The sequence below is a fragment of the Vicugna pacos genome, chromosome 18 (assembly GCF_048564905.1).
Source record: "Vicugna pacos chromosome 18, VicPac4, whole genome shotgun sequence".
NCBI classification, from domain to species: Eukaryota; Metazoa; Chordata; class Mammalia; order Artiodactyla; family Camelidae; genus Vicugna; species Vicugna pacos.
The window spans coordinates 27,983,315-27,999,278 of record NC_133004.1 but is presented as its reverse complement, the minus strand read 5'-3'; the positions used below and the strand labels follow the sequence as shown (position 1 = coordinate 27,999,278).

The following is a 15,964-nucleotide window of genomic DNA, read 5'->3' as shown; positions in this document are numbered from 1 at the left end:
GATTCACGGAGGTGACCCACCAGCCTGCCAACAACCCCAGAGAAGAGTTTCTTGCTTGCCAGACCCAGCCAAGGTTCCCTGTTGGCCAGCCTAGGCAGCCTGTACCCACTCCACCTCCCCGGGGGCGGCGGGGGCGGTGGGTAATTCCTGCTTGCTCAGCACGTGTGGAACAGCATCATTTCTGGATGTTTCTGTTCAAACATTCAGAATACTCAAGAGTAGGTTCTTGTCCCCAGTCTGATAAATGTTGCTCTTTCATATTTCTAGGAGAGAAAACAAAAATTTTCACCAAATTCCTTTAGATTTGCACATGCTGGATACACAGGCTGCTGATGTAAATCTACAAAGAAGGGACATATGTTTTCCTTTGTGGGACTGTTTATTACATAAACATATGTACACTGAGATACACACATAGGAACGCGACTCCATGTATCCAGGTGTAGCAGAGGAGTCTAAGGAAGACATAACGGTTGGAACTGAATCTCATGGCACCTTTTGTTAATAATCATCTGTGTTCTGTAGGTTAGCAAAGCTCAGGAAGACTTGCTCCAGCGTTATCTGACTGATGGAATAGTCTTCTAAATTGAATTGCTCTTTGGCTTCCTCCAAAATACCAAACACCTTTAGCAACAACAACAAAAAGTGCAGTTATCATTGCAGTCCTCCCTTCCAGCCTCCAAGCCAGATGTGCCTCTTCCACTTCCTGCCACTGCTGCCAAGTTAATGGTGGAGGACAAAAGGCACAGAAGAGGGAGATGAGAAAATGGACAAATAGATAATTGAGAAACTGAGAGAAGGCAGCACTCTCTCCTCATTCTCTTGATGGACAAGGACTCACAATGGGATTTAGGGAGCAGAAACCAAGCAATTAAACTCTAGGGGTGTTTGAAAAGTAACCTAAAGACTCTGCTCCTCCTGCATTGCCTGAATTCTGCTCCACATGCCTGAGTATCTAATACTTCTCCCATCACTGGTCTTTCTTAACATGTAATGATAGAAAGGTATGAATTTACAGTCACCTTTCCCCAGGTATTGTCCTTGCTGGGGATGTAGTAGTTAAGGATCCTTTGATTCTCCTGCTTTAATACACTACCTAAGAAAGGAAAGATAGGATGGCTGAATCATCTTACAGATTTTCTTTTAAAATTGCCAAAATATTGCTATATATATACTTAATTACATGCCATAGAAAGGTGAGTGGATGTGGCTAATACAAAAGGGGACATGACTGAATATCCACTCTCTTTGGTATGCATGATATGGTTAATTCTTTTCAGCAGATTTATTCCTGATGAAAGTCTTATTATGTGGAGTTCATAGCAGTTATTGAGGGCAGGCTTTTGGCACAAAAAATTGTCAGCTCACATGCCCAATGTAAAAAAACCTGACCCTTCTACAGTTCTAGTGTTGCTATAAGACTTTATTTCTGAATGTAGTCCTGAAAATATTAACTGGGAGGATTTTCACTCTTGTGTGAGCATGTATGCACGGACAGTGTGTTTGATGGGGAGGAGAGCAGAACAAGGCCTCCTCACTCTGGGCATGATTACACACCATGTGAAAGAAGAAGTCATACATATAAATCACCCAAATCGGGCCATGTGTGCCTGTTTCACAGGTGAGGAAGAACACACTGGGACAGTGCAGGGGAGAGGGTGGTATCCATTTCTAATTTAGAACAAACAGATATGTTTACACTTATCAGGCAAATTTGTGTATTATTGCAAATTGGATTAACTGGGATTAAAATGTTTTAAGGAAAAACGTACATGTTTATAATGCTAAGTGGCTTTTCTTAATATGCATTTTAATGCATGTATTGTCTCCATAGTCACATAAAGCTCTTTTCTGTGTGTGTGAAATGTTTTAAACACTGAATTTAATGAATTATTCAAAGCAAACACTGATGAAACCACCTCATTTAGGTCAAGTGACAGTAACCTGGGCACATGTGCCACTTCCCAGCCTCTATGCCCCATAAAAAATAACCAATACCTTCATTGTAATTTTGGACATTTCTTTTTTAAATGTCTTCAGGCATGTACCCCTAAAAATTTAGGTAGAATGTTCCTACTTTTGAAGTTTGTGTTAATAGAATCATCTAGTGTATATTCTTTTCTTTCTTCTTTCTCTCAGTGTAAGATTCATCCATAAGGTTGCATAGAACTAGAATTCATTCATTTTCCTTTTAAACAGCAATCTGGTATGTGAATATTTCATGATTTATTTTCCATTCAGCTATACTAATAGACATATGGGTTATCAGACAATTGTGAATATTGCTAACTTAAATATTATTTTAGTTTTCTTGCCACAGGTGCATGCAAGAAACTAAGGTACACCTGTAGGTGGAATTGTTGGGCCATTGCTCTTTTTAAAAGTGGTTATACCAACTTCAGTTTCACCTGTATGATACAGCAAGTCAGAAAGAATGCCACTCTCACTGTTACTGTAAGAAGGCTGGATAAATTTCAAATTATTGGCTTTTCTTAATCCCATCAGTTTTCTGATGGGGCAGACTCAGGGCAAATAACTAACCCCATATGGGGTGGGGGGTGGAAGATAGGCATCTGCAGACAGCATCAGGATGAGAGCATTTGCTTATACAAGGTAGACACAGGTGGATGGCACAAGCTGGTGAGAATATAAAGCTTAAACATTTTAACAAATCACTAAAGGTTGAGAACGGACTAGCAAGACAGTGTGAACCTCATTCCTTTATTTTTAACCTCTCTAATTTAGGTTTTTTACTGCCTTTTTTTTAATACACATCAGAAAAATAGATTTGCTCATTATCTAATCAGAAATTTTTTTCACTTAATGAAGGAATTAGCCTATTTACATTTATGGAAAGTAACAATATATTTAATTACATTCCTCCAATTAAAAAATTATTTATACATATACATGCATAGTTATAAACACAAATATAAATATATAAAATATGTCTGTGTGTATATCTTCATCATGTAGTTGGTTCTCTTTATTCTTTAATTTTTACAATTCTGACACAGAAAATATATGCTTTTGTTCTAACGGTTAACTTCATGCTAATATCTTTATGCTGATACCCATAAATAGTCCCTTCCTTTTAAGATACTGTCTTTTGTATCCCTAATAAGAATGACATTGGATATGCTAGTAACCTCTTACTGCCCTTCCCAGCATCTAATTCACAGTAACACCTTTTTATTTCCACTTAACACCTAAATGGCATTCAGTAAGCATACTACACTCCATGTATCCTCTGCCTTCTTCCTTACCGTTTTTGATAACTGTTATTTTATACACATTTCTAAAACATATTCATTTACGTAATAATCTATCACTTGGATCCTCTTCATTTAGGCCTCAGTCTAGAGGTAAAAAACATTCAATGCACACCTTTAGCTCTTATGCAGAAACTTCTTCAATTATTTCTCAGTCTATGTGAAATTTTGTTTGTAAGTCTTCAGGGAGAGCCACTAGGAACAATAGCCACTGAATTCTTATGTGTTCATAACTGTGAATTTTGTTCTTGAAATTCACTTTGTCTATATGTCAGATCTCTGGCTTGCATTTTTCTTATCATAGGAAGTTTTGACACAAAGTCTGAGGTCAATATAAATTTCTTTCCCTTATAAATTTTCTTTCTTTTCCTTGTCTTTTAATCTGGATATCCAAAGGTCCCCCAACCTCTATTGCAATACAAAATACAATAGTTATATTGGAGTATTCCTTGATGTTGACAATGTTGGGTCAATTTTTCAGGTTGTCCTTTGAATAAGTAGGTTTGTATTATCTCAGGAAATGTTCTTGAATGATAATATTTCAGTATTTGTTCTCTTCTATGGCTTTGCTATTTTTTCTTTGTGGACTGTTTTCATGGTTGTGTTGCTTTGTCTTTACCTTGCCTCTCTCTTATTTTCTCTCTCGAATGCTTGCCTATATTTCTGGTTGATGGTTTTCTGTTTCCTCCTTTCCAGTCCCCATGTCCCTTGTACTTTCTATGTTGTTTATTTGTTCTTAATAGTGAAGTATTTCTGAGATGTTTACTTAAAAAATTCTCTCCAGCACACTAATTGTCTTTGTATATCACTGTGTTCTCTACTCATCTAATTTTTTTCTAGTACTTCCATGCATGCTCCTTTTTATTTTTTAAAATTTAAATATAAAGTCAGTTTATAATGTTGTGTTAGTTTCTGGTATACAGCATAGTGATTCAGTTATATATATATATATATATATATATATATATATATATATATATATTCCTTTCCACATTCTTTTTCATTATAGGCCATACAAGGTATTGAATATAGTTCCCTGTACTATACAGTAGGACCTTGTTTTCTTTTTAATCTATTTTATATATAGTAGGTAGTATCTGCAAATCCAAACTCCCAATTTATCCTTCCTCCTACTTCTCCCCTGATAACCATAAGTTTGTTTTCTATGTCTGTGACTCTGTTTCTGTTCTGTAAATAAGTTTATTTGTGTCATTTTTTAAGATTCCACATATAATTGGTATCATATAGTATTTTTCTTTCTCTGACTTACTTCACTTAGTATGGTAATCTCTAGGTCCATCCATGTTGCTGCAAATGGCATTATTCCATTCTTTTTTATGGCTGAATAGTATTCCATTGTGTGTGTGTGTGTGTGTGTGTGTGTGTGTGTGTGTGTATACACATTTTCCTTCTCTCTAAAGAACTTTTTAAAAAAAACATATCTTGCAAAGCAGGTCTACTGGCAAGAAATATGTTCAATTTTTTTTTCTGTCTGAGAAAGCCTTTATTTCTCCTTCACATTGAAGGAGAATTGAAGTTTCTTTGGGTACACAATTATATGTGTGTGGTTTTATTCTCTCAACACTTTAAATATTTCACTCCCTTTTGTTCTTGTTTGCACGGTCTCTGAGGATGCAAGTCTTATCTTTGTTCCTCTATAGGTAAGGTGGCTCTTTCCTCTGGATTCTTTCAAGATTTTTTTTTCTCTGATTTTATGTCATTGGAAAATGATATACCTAGGTATCATTATTTGTTTGCTTGTTTGTTTGTTTGTTTGTTTTTGGCATTTATCCTGTTCTCTGAGCTTCCCTGATTTGTGGTGTGGTGTTGACATTAATTTGGGGGAGATTTTCAGTCATTATTTAAAATATTCTGTTCCTTTCTCTTTTTCTTTTTCTTCTGGTATTTCCAACATTGTGCATATTACATTTGTTTTTGTAGTTGTCTTACAGTCTTTGGGTATTTTGTTCTTTTTTTTTTAGTCTTTGTTTTCTGTGCTTTTTGTTTTTGTGGATTCTACTGGTAGATCCTCTAGCTCAGCAGTTCTTCCTTCAGCCATGTCTAGTCTACTGAAGAAGTCAATTAAAGACATTCTTCATTCTTCATTTCTTACAGTGTCTTGGATCTCTAGCATTCCTTTTTAGTCCATCCATCTGCCAGCCCACATTGACCATTTGTTCGTGAATACTGTCTGCTTTATCCACTGTAGCATAGCCCTTAGCATATCAATCGTAGTTGTTTCCAGTTACTGGACTGATATTCCAACATCACTGACATGTCTCGTTCTGACACTGCTCTGTCTCTTCACATTGTGCTTTCTGGCTTTTGGTGTGATTTCTGATTTTGTGTCTGATTGCTAGACTTCCTTGGAAAAAGGAACTGCGGTAAATGGAACTTTAGTAATCTAGTGGTGAGGTGTGGGAGAGAGGGAGTGTTCTATATCCTGTGTGAATATCTCAACTATTCAGTGAGTCTATACCTCTGCACTGTGAACTTTACAAGAGGTTTCTCACTTTTCCCCCACTTTTGTGGAACAAGATGGCCAAGAGTTGACTGGAGCTTCCCCAAGGTCATTTAGGCTCTGAAAATACCGCAGCCTGTTAGCTTCTAGTTAACTAGTTTCCCCTGAGGGTAGGCATTTTACAGAGAAAAGAGTCCTATGATGTCTTTCAAAATGGTTCCTTTACCCTTCTCCCTTCTGGAAGCATGAGGGGATTTTTCTTATACTTTCTCTGGTAGCTGGGTCAAGGTCCTAGAGGTAAATATCACAGTATGTGGGAGACCCCCCAGGACTGGGTCCCCTCGAGTTGTTACCTCCTGGAGTTGTCCACCCAGCACCTCCAGCAATTCAATTATAATTCAGGTTTTCCCACGCTGGCACTGGTTTCCCCTTGAGGTTTCTGCTTGTTATTCTCTGCTCTGGTAACCCATGAGTCCCTGTGTTTGCCAGTCTCTCTAATATTGGCTGCAGTGGTTTGCCCTGTGCCCTTACCTCTTTTTCAGATCCTAGAAGAGTTGTTGATTTCTCAGTTTGTTCAGGTTTTTACTTATTAGGACAGAGCATCAATTTCCAACATTCTCACATGCTGGACTGGAAACCAGAACATTTGTTCATTTTTTGGAGGTCTTTCCTTATTGTGGGAATCTTAGGTTAAACTCACATGGCAGTGGGTCCAACATTTTACCTCTTATCTTAGTTCTGGTATTGGAACTTGCTTCAGGGCAAACTAGCTTTTGAGTTTTATTATTGTCACTATCAAGTATCAGCTTGTTAATTTTTCTTTTTGTTTTGTTTTAGTTCTTTGAATTTTCTCATTTTTTCCCCTGACTCTAAGCAAATGATTAAAAGCAATTTTACTTTATGTTTTCCAGTGTGTATTTTTATTTTAACAGCAGTACGTTTCTGAGAGTATAATCTGTCATGCTGTAGAAAGAGGAACTATTTTCTTTGTGGTCTTTTAAAGATAATGCATGATCTTTTAAATTCTTTGACCCTAAACAGAAGCATTTAATTAAAATAATCTACCAGTTCCTATAGATAATCTTAGACTGAAATGTACATTTAAGCTGCCTTTCACACGTTCTATTTCGTTCTTTCCCCCCTTTCTGGATAATCTTTGCGTATAGATACCATACAGGTTCCTTTCTATTCTGCTCTCTTTAAATGGGGAGGTCTTTTTGAAACAGCTAAATAGTATGGGGGAAAGATCGCCAAATCAGCAGTCTTCCATACATAGTTTCACAGCCAAGCTATTTTGTTCACTTCCTTTAAGACAAGTTTGTCCTCAGTTCTTCTTGTGTCCTCTCTCACCTTCAGGCTGAGGTTGATGTTGAAGTGGCTCACAGGATATATGCTTCTGTGTGGTTAATTCAGTGTCTTCAACACTGTATGCAAGAAATGCTCCATAAATCTTACCATATGAATGAATGATTAAATGAATATTCAACTGCCTAATGAACATATTTATCTGACTTTCTAGGTATAATTAATATAATTAATATGGAAGTAATTATCTTTTCCACATAGTGGTTCCTCCTCTTGAGTTGACCATTTCAATATGTATATCCATTTCTTTTTCTTCTTCTTTTTTTTTTTTAGCTAGGACTTTTGGGTTTTTGTGTTTTTTTGAGGGGAAGGTAATTAGATTTGTTTGTTTGTTTGTTTGTTTGTTAATGGAGGTGCTGGGGTTTGAATCCAGGACCTTGTGCATGCTACGCATGTACTCTACCACTGAGCTATATACCCTCCCCCCTTGTATATCCATTTCTTATCGTTTCTTCCTCTCCATTCTGACAGTCATTTCCTTAGTGTATACCAATACCATGTATTGCTTTACCATTGTTATAGCTTCCATGGTTTTAATCTTGCATCCTGACCATCTGGCCACCACATTGTTGACAGAGTCATCATTCAACTTAGAGACTAAGCCAGTCAAACTTAAAAGACTTACCATATCTCTGCTTAATAATTAGAATAAAGTAGTGGGGGTAGAAATAAATAGAAGCTGGCTGTAAATTACTGTTTACCATGGGCACAAAGAGGCACTTACTGAAGTTAGCACACAAAAGCAGAATAATTCATTTTTATGTCACACAGAGATTATTTCCTTGAAAGGAGAAAAGGGAATTTATCATTCTTGTTGGCATTTCATAAACATTGCCTGTCTCAGGAAGCAGGGAAAGGCAGAGGATACATGCTCAAAAAGAGGGGAAACTAAAAAATTATCAGGGATGAAAAATAGAGACTTAACCTCAGTAATTTAGCTCTAGATGAATACACCTGAACACATTTATCTTACTGGTTGGTTCCTACAAGAGACTGGTGAGAGCCTCTGCTATTTTGAGAAAGCTTCTTAGCATAATCAGGAATAAATTCATAGAAAAAAATTATTCCCGAAGGAGCCTAATTGAAAATAAACATCAGTAATTCACAGCAAAAAGTTAATTATTACATGCAGCAGCACAACATACATGACTTAACACAGTTTTCACAAGCCAACCCTACTTCTCTTACCTGGGAAAGTTGTTGCAATGAATTCTTTGAACTCTGCTAGTTTATCTTCATTTTCATCAATCTTAATCTTTGCTGTCAGAATATATACATTACCAAACTTGTTTTTGAGGTACTGAGGGCTGCCTAGGCACTTGAACTTCCCCTTTACCATGATGGCCAGCCTGGTACAAAGCGCCTCACATTCTTCCATGCTAGGGGCACAAAGGATACATGGCTGAAGAGACTCCCTTTCAGAGGGAAAATTCTGCATTTCAAAACAGAGCTAGGATTATAAGGTAACACTTGTAGTAGAAAGCTTGGTATTTTAAGATGATCATCACTAAGACCATATTTTGGAAGAGGAGGTTTTAAAATTCAAAGCAGTTGATTTTTAACTTCACAATAGGAACAGTTCTCTAACTTCCAATCTTCTACCAAGTCTGGATTTCAGAACTCAACTGAGCTAAAGCCAAGAATCATCATCTGTTTGTAGTCCCTCTAATGTAGTTCACATACTTCACTGACCTATGTTCCTGGCTCCGTATAATTCCCTCCTATACTCTTCTATCAACCAAGTCTCCCAACGGGTCATACCTGTGAGAGGTGATGATGATAGCTTTGCCAGTTTTACACATCCATGTAACTGTGTCCCAGAGCAGGCGCCTGGCTACTGGGTCCATGCCAGTAGATGGCTCATCCAGGAAGACAACTGAGGACTTTCCCATTAGGGCAATAGCAGTATTCAGTTTACGTTTGTTTCCTCCACTTTGTCGTCGAAGAAGGAGAGAGAAAGTGGAGGAGAAAGAAGAAATAAGGGTATACACATCGTTAATTCATAGGACAGAATTAGCTCATATACCCACAGTGCTGCTTTGATATGACTCACAGAGGGCAGCAGGCCCAGGTCCAGGTGTGTATATCAACCCATTTTCTTTGAAATGACTTTTTTTGGGGTAATTTATTTTAGCATCATTATCTTGCGAAATATTTTTGTTTAGAGGAGACAAAAAACATAGTCATATATGGATGAAGCTGCTCATTTTTGAAATGCAAAGGCTACAGCTTATGCCTACAAAAAGTTAACTTCATGCAAGTGTGATCTGCCTTATTCCTGACATCCAAACCCTGACAAGACATAAGGCTCTTTCATAGTCATGGCCTCTGTGTGACAGAGTTGTCAGGTTGAGTTTACAGGCATTCATTCTAACAGTAGAAACACAGGTGTGCAGCAGGCAGCTTAATAAATACAGTAGCATAATGTCTTACCTGTATGTGTAGATGTACTTGTCAGCCTGGGTTTCCAGGTGCATTGAATGCAAAAAAATTTCCACATACATGTAAATATCTGGCTCCGGGACCCCCCGCAGCCTGGCATACATGATCAGCAATTCCCGACCTGTCATGTGGTTCAGCATGGGGTCAGATTGAGGACAATAGCCAATTCTTGACCTAATCTGAATCCAGAGGGTAATTCATTAGCAATAGACCCAAGTCAGTTATTCCATTGAACACACAGTTACATGGATGAGATAGAAAACCTGAAGTTTCTAGCCCATGCTGGCAAGGTGATACCCATAGAGCTCCCAACAAGGATTACTTCTTTTTCGGTCTAAAGAATCTTTACAGCTGGAACCCATGGTAGTAGAATGGAATACTAACATCTCGAACTGGAATTTTCAACACATATCTATTGTGCACTATTAATCACCCAAGATAGTTTTTTGTTAGATGAAGTTGTCTATTCAAATATCATTAAGAAAGAGCCATTCTATTAAATCAATTAAAATAATGTAGAGGATTTCACTTTCATTAATGGCAAGTGACTTCTATCAGGCCAATTCTCCTACACATAAAAATTGTATGTATATGATATATACGTATATATACCATGTGTTATGATATACATACATATATCATACATATATGTATTTGTGTATATATTTATATATAAATATATACTATCACACATATATTATATATTGTTATATATAATATATTATATATATATACACAAATACAAAAATAAACATGCTTGACTACATCAAACTGAAAAGCTTCTGCACAGCAAACGAAACCATCAATAAAAGTGCAACCTACCAAATGGGAGAAAATATTTGTAAGTTATATATGTGATAGAAGGTTAATATCCAACGTATGTAATGAATTCATACAACTCAAAATCAAAAAGACAAATCTGTTTTAAAAATGGGCAGAAGACCTGAATAGACATTTTTTGAAAGAAGACATCCAGATGGCCAACAGGTACATGAAGAGGTATACAACATCAGTAATAACCAGGGAAATGTAAATCAAAACCACAATGAGATATCACTTCATGCCTGTTAGAATGGCTATTATCACAAAGGCAAGCTATAGCAAATACTGGTGAGGATGGGGAGAAAAACAACTGCACTGTTGTTTGGAATGTACATTGGTGTAGCCACTATGGAAAGCAGTATGAGAGTCCTCAAAAGATTAAAAATAGAACTGCCATTTGCAGCAACATGGATGCTCCTGGAGAATGTCATTCTAAGTGAAGTAAGCCAGAAAGAGAAAGAAAAATACCATATGAGATCGCTCATATGTGGAATCTAAAAAACAAAAACAAAAACAAACAAACAAACAAAAACAAAGCATAAATACAGGACAGAAATAGACTCACAGACAGAGAATACAGACTTGTGGTTACCAGGGGGGGTGGAGGGTGGGAAGGGATAGACTGGGATTTTAAAATTGTAGAATAGATAAACAAGATTACACTGTATAGCACAGGGAAATATACACAAAATGTTAATGATAACTCACAGAGAAAAAAATGTGACGATGAGTGTGTATATGTCCATGAATGACTGAAAAATTGTGCTGAACACTGGAATTTGACACAACATTGTAAAATGATTATAAATCAATAAAAAATGTTAAAAAAATAGAACTACCATATGATCCAGCAATTCCACTTCTGTGTATTTATCCAAAGGAAATTAAAACACTAACTCAAAAAGATACCTACACCCCCATGTTTATTGCAGCATTATTTACAATAGCCAAGACATGGAAATAAACCAAATGTGTTGATGGATGAATGGATAAAGAAGTGGCATATCTATACAATGGAATATTATTCAGCCATAAAAACAGGATCTTGCCATTTGTGACAACATAGATGGACCTAGAGGATATTATGTTAAGTGAAATAAGTCAGACAGAGAAAGATAAGTTTTTGTATTAAAATATATTTATTTTTATTTTATATAGTCTATTTTTCTTTTACTGCCCATTTTTAATTGATTTTATTGATTGATGTCTTTTATTTACAATGTTGTATTAGCTTCTGGTGTATAGTATAGTGATTCAGCTATCCATATAAAAATGTACATACTCTTTTTCATTACAGGTTACTACAAGACATTGAATATAGTTTGCTGTGCTATACAGTAGGACCTTTTCGTTTACCTATTCCATACATAGTATTTTGTATCTGCTAATCCCAAACTCGCAATTTATTCCTCCTTCCCTCTTCCCCTCCTGGTAGCCATAAGTTTGTTTTCTATGTCTGTGAGTCTTTTTCTGTTTTGTAAATAAGTTTGTTTGTGTGATTTTTTTAGATTCCACATATAAGTGATATTTGTCTTTCTCTGATTGACTTACAAATCAATATTTGTCTTTCTCTGATTGATTTACAAAATGAATACACAGAAATCAGTTGCACTTCTATAAATGTATAAAGTAACAGAAAATAAAGTATCAGAAAGAGAAATAAAGGAAGGAATCCCATTTACCATTACATCAAAATAATAATAAAATACCTAGAAATAAACCTACCTAAGAGGCAAAGACCTATACCTGAAAACTGTAAGACATTGGTGGAAAATTGAAGATGACACCAATAGATCAAAAGATATACTGTGTGCTTGGCTTGGAAGAATCAGTGTTGTTAAAATGGCCACACTACCCAAGACAATATACAGAGACAAGGCAATCCCTATCAAATTACCAATGGCATTTTTCACAGAACTGGAGCAAAACATGTTAAAATTAATATGGAAACACAGAAGACCCAGAATAGCCAAAACAATCTGAGACAGAAGAACGGAGCTAGGGGAAATCACACTCCCTGAGTTCAGACTCTCTGACTTCAGACTATATTACAAAGCTTCAATAATCAAAACAGTATGGTACTAGCAAAAAAAAAAACAGACACATAGATCAATGGAACAGGATCAAAAATCCAAAAATAATCCCATGCACTGATGGTCAATTTATCTATGACAAAGGAGGCAGGAAATACAGTGGAGAAAAGACAGTCTCTTTAATAAATAGTGCTGGGAAAACTGGACAGCTATATGTAAAAGAATGAAATTAGGCATTCTCTAACACTATGTATAAAAATAAACTCAAAATGCATTAAAGACATAAATGTAAGACCAGATAGTATAAAACCCCTAGAAGAAGACATGGGCAGAACACTCTTGGATATAAAATGCAGCAATATTTTGTTTCAAACAGACTCCTTGAGTAATGGAAATAAAAGAACCTGGGGGTCACTAGAGAGGATTGCTGACATTTCTGCAGCTGAAGTGAGGACATGGGCAGTGTCAACAAAGTGTACTTTGTAAGCTTGCATAGCACGTGATGGACAACATCACAAAGGGCACTTCCTGGGAGACATTTCTAGCAGAGGAACACTCAGCAGCTCCTCTTCCAATGGAAGTGCTCCAATCCCACTTATCACACACCCCAGCTCAGCAATGGCTCTGAAAGCCTTTATTCCAACAACAGGGGAGCAGACCTGGCACCTTTCAGGGTTGTGACAACGACAGAGGAAAGAGGACCCTACTCAACAACCAGGGCAGGCTCTGGTCAGCAAAACAACTACATCCCCAATCAAGGGGATAACAGTCAGCACACATAGAATAAAGACATGGCAACCATCCATACTAAAAACGCCCCAAAACAACAAAATTATTAGATGTGCACTGTCTACACAGGGATGCTCCCACTTAAAAAAAAATAGCCCTTTGAGACCACAGTAGATAATTGTTACTCCTAAGTTCGTAGAGTTAGAGAAACATAAGTAAAATGAAGAAGCAGAGGAACTACTCCCAATTAAAAAAAAACAAAAACAAGAAAAGTCCCCTGAATGAATGAATAATGAAATAGACCTCAACAGTCTACTAGATCCTGACTTCAATAAGGAGGTGATAAGCACACCGAAGGATTTATGTCTAAGGTTTTGTCTATCTTCTCTTCTAGGAGATTTACGGTATCTTGCCTTATGTTTAAGTCTTTAAGCCATTTTACATTTATTTTTGTGTTTGGTGTGAGGCAGTGTTCTAACTTCATTCATTTACATGTGGCTGTCCAGCTTTCTTAACACCACTTGCTGAAGAGACTGTATTTTCTCCATTGTACATTCTTGCCTCCTTTGTTGGACATTAACTGACTGTAAATATGTGGGTTAATTTCTGGGCTGTCTATTCTCTTCCTTGTCCCTCATATCTGTTTTTGTGCCGGTACCATGCTGTTTTGATTACTGTAGCTTTGTGGTATTGTCTGAAGTCTGCGAGGGTTATGCCTCCAGCTTTACTCATTTTCTTCAGTATTGCTTTGACAATTCTGGGTCTTCTGTGAGTCCATATAAATTTTAAGATTATTTGTTCTAGTTCTGTGAAAAATGTCCTAAGTAATTTGATAAGGATGTATTAAATCTGTGGATTGCTTTGGGTAGTATGGCCATTTTAATAATATTAATTCTTCCAATTCAAGAACATGGACTATCTTTCCATTTCTTTAAGTCATCTTTAATTTCCTTAGTCAGTTCTATGTGTAGTTCTCTGTGTAGAAGTCTTTGACCTCCTTGGTCAGATTTATTCCTAAGTATTTTATTTTTTGGAATGGGATTTTAAAAGCGATTGTTTCTTTATTATCCTTTTCTGATATTTCATTGTTAGTGTAAAGAAATGCAACTGATTTCTGTATGTTAATCTTGTATCCTGCTACCTTACCAAATTCTTTTATCAGCTCTAGTAGTTTTTGTGTGGAGCTTTTAGTGCCAATTTTACCTCTTCTCTTCCAATCTGAATCCTTTTCATTTCTTTTTCTTGTCTGACTGCTATGGTTAAGACTTCCAATATTATGTTGAATAAAAGTGGTGAGAGTGGGCACCCTTGTCTTGTTCCAGATCTTAGTGGGTAGATTTCAACTTTTCACCATTGTGTATTATGTTGGCTGTGGGTTTGTCATAAATAGTTTTATGCTGAGATATATTTTCCCTTGAAATGCGTTGCAGACATCTAACACTCAACATATCCTCCTCTGAATATACTCATGTCCTGTATTTACTCTCTGGGTGAATGGAACTTTCATTCATTCACTGGCTCAAGATAGATTCCTGGACAATATCTCAGGTTCTTTTCTTTTCCTTATAGCCCACATCCAGATGGAGCCTAAACCATGACAACTCTACTTTCTCAACGTCTTTCACAACGTCTTTCACTTCTTCTAACCATTGTTTTATAAGAAGCTCCAATTACATCATGGCAGATTAAATGAGATAGCTGCTCTTCCTGTTACTAGTTTGATCCATGTATAGATACTCAAATTTTGTTTCAGCCAGAAAGAATATTTGCCTTTTCCCAAACTCAGGATGTTATCATGACTATCGCTGTCCCTGGAGTCTGTTATTTTTCAGTAAAGAATGTATATATGTCAATGCTTCCAGCTTTCCTTCCATGCCCCCCACCCACTTGTCTGTCACCTCCTCCCTTAGGGCACCGACTCAGTGATTAGGTCCAGAAATACCTTTCTGATATTTTCAGTGATGCTAATGCCATCAATTAACACAAGTCCAGAGGTTGTGGTCTCCTCTCCAGTCAACATTTTGAATGTAGTGGTTTTTCCAGCTCCATTTAATCCAAGTAATCCAAAGCACTCATATTTTTGGACTAAAAGGGAGATATTTCTTACAGCCTTTACAACTGGACACTTATAGTAAATCTGAGAAAATTAAAAATGAACCACATTGTAGTAAAGCACTGATTACAGTCAGCCACAACCATAACCTCAGACCCCTGAGGACTGCTACCTGTGGGCAGTTCCACAGGAGCTCTTTTCCCCTTCAGCCATCTCTTTTACCAGAATATTTATATAGATCCCATAAAACTCCAATGAATTAGTAATACTACCAATACAGTCTTGGCAGGGAAGGTGGGCTAAATCTTAGGGCAAGGTTGGACATTGAATGATTTTACCTTTGTAAGATCATTAAGAAGTAGTGGGGCACGCTTCAAATTAGTTAACAGTGTCAGGACTCTCTTCCTTTCATCTTCTACATCTTTATCCTCATATTCCTTGGTTACTTGGGTGGACACTGTAGCCTGTAATTTCAAGACAAGGATCACAGAAGCGAATAGACTTCAGATGTCTTGCTTTAAACTGTGTTTCTTTTTGAAAGCTGACCTGATGGAGTAATCTCAAAGATGTCAGAAAATGTTCTTAGAGCTTTCCTACCGATTTCCTGAAACCTTATGTTCAAAGTTGTTCCTAAATTGCTCAGTTTTGGAAACTATAGTCATGAACAAGTTTTCTACAGCTATGAGTAAGCAGTATATCCTTGCCAGTAATATGGGCACTTCGTGGAGAACAAAGCCACCTTGATACTATTAATTATTATATAGTGTGATTTGTTACATATTAAAAT

At 36.7% G+C, this 15,964-nt stretch overlaps 1 protein-coding gene across 1 annotated transcript in view; it reads right to left on the bottom strand.

The window, feature by feature from the left end:
* Positions 1–356: 356 nt before the first annotated feature.
* LOC102531605 (phospholipid-transporting ATPase ABCA3-like) overlaps positions 357–15,964 on the bottom strand; it is a 107,779-nt gene continuing 92,171 nt past the window's right edge. Inside the window, exons 25-31 of the mRNA XM_072942768.1 lie at positions 15,516–15,641; positions 15,067–15,261; positions 9,532–9,719; positions 8,860–9,030; positions 8,287–8,477; positions 1,023–1,096; positions 357–624 (exon numbers count right to left, since the gene is read on the bottom strand). Coding sequence (XP_072798869.1) covers positions 502–624; positions 1,023–1,096; positions 8,287–8,477; positions 8,860–9,030; positions 9,532–9,719; positions 15,067–15,261; positions 15,516–15,641 — 1,068 coding nt within the window. The 3' untranslated portion in view covers positions 357–501. The remainder of the gene's footprint in view (positions 625–1,022; positions 1,097–8,286; positions 8,478–8,859; positions 9,031–9,531; positions 9,720–15,066; positions 15,262–15,515; positions 15,642–15,964) is intronic.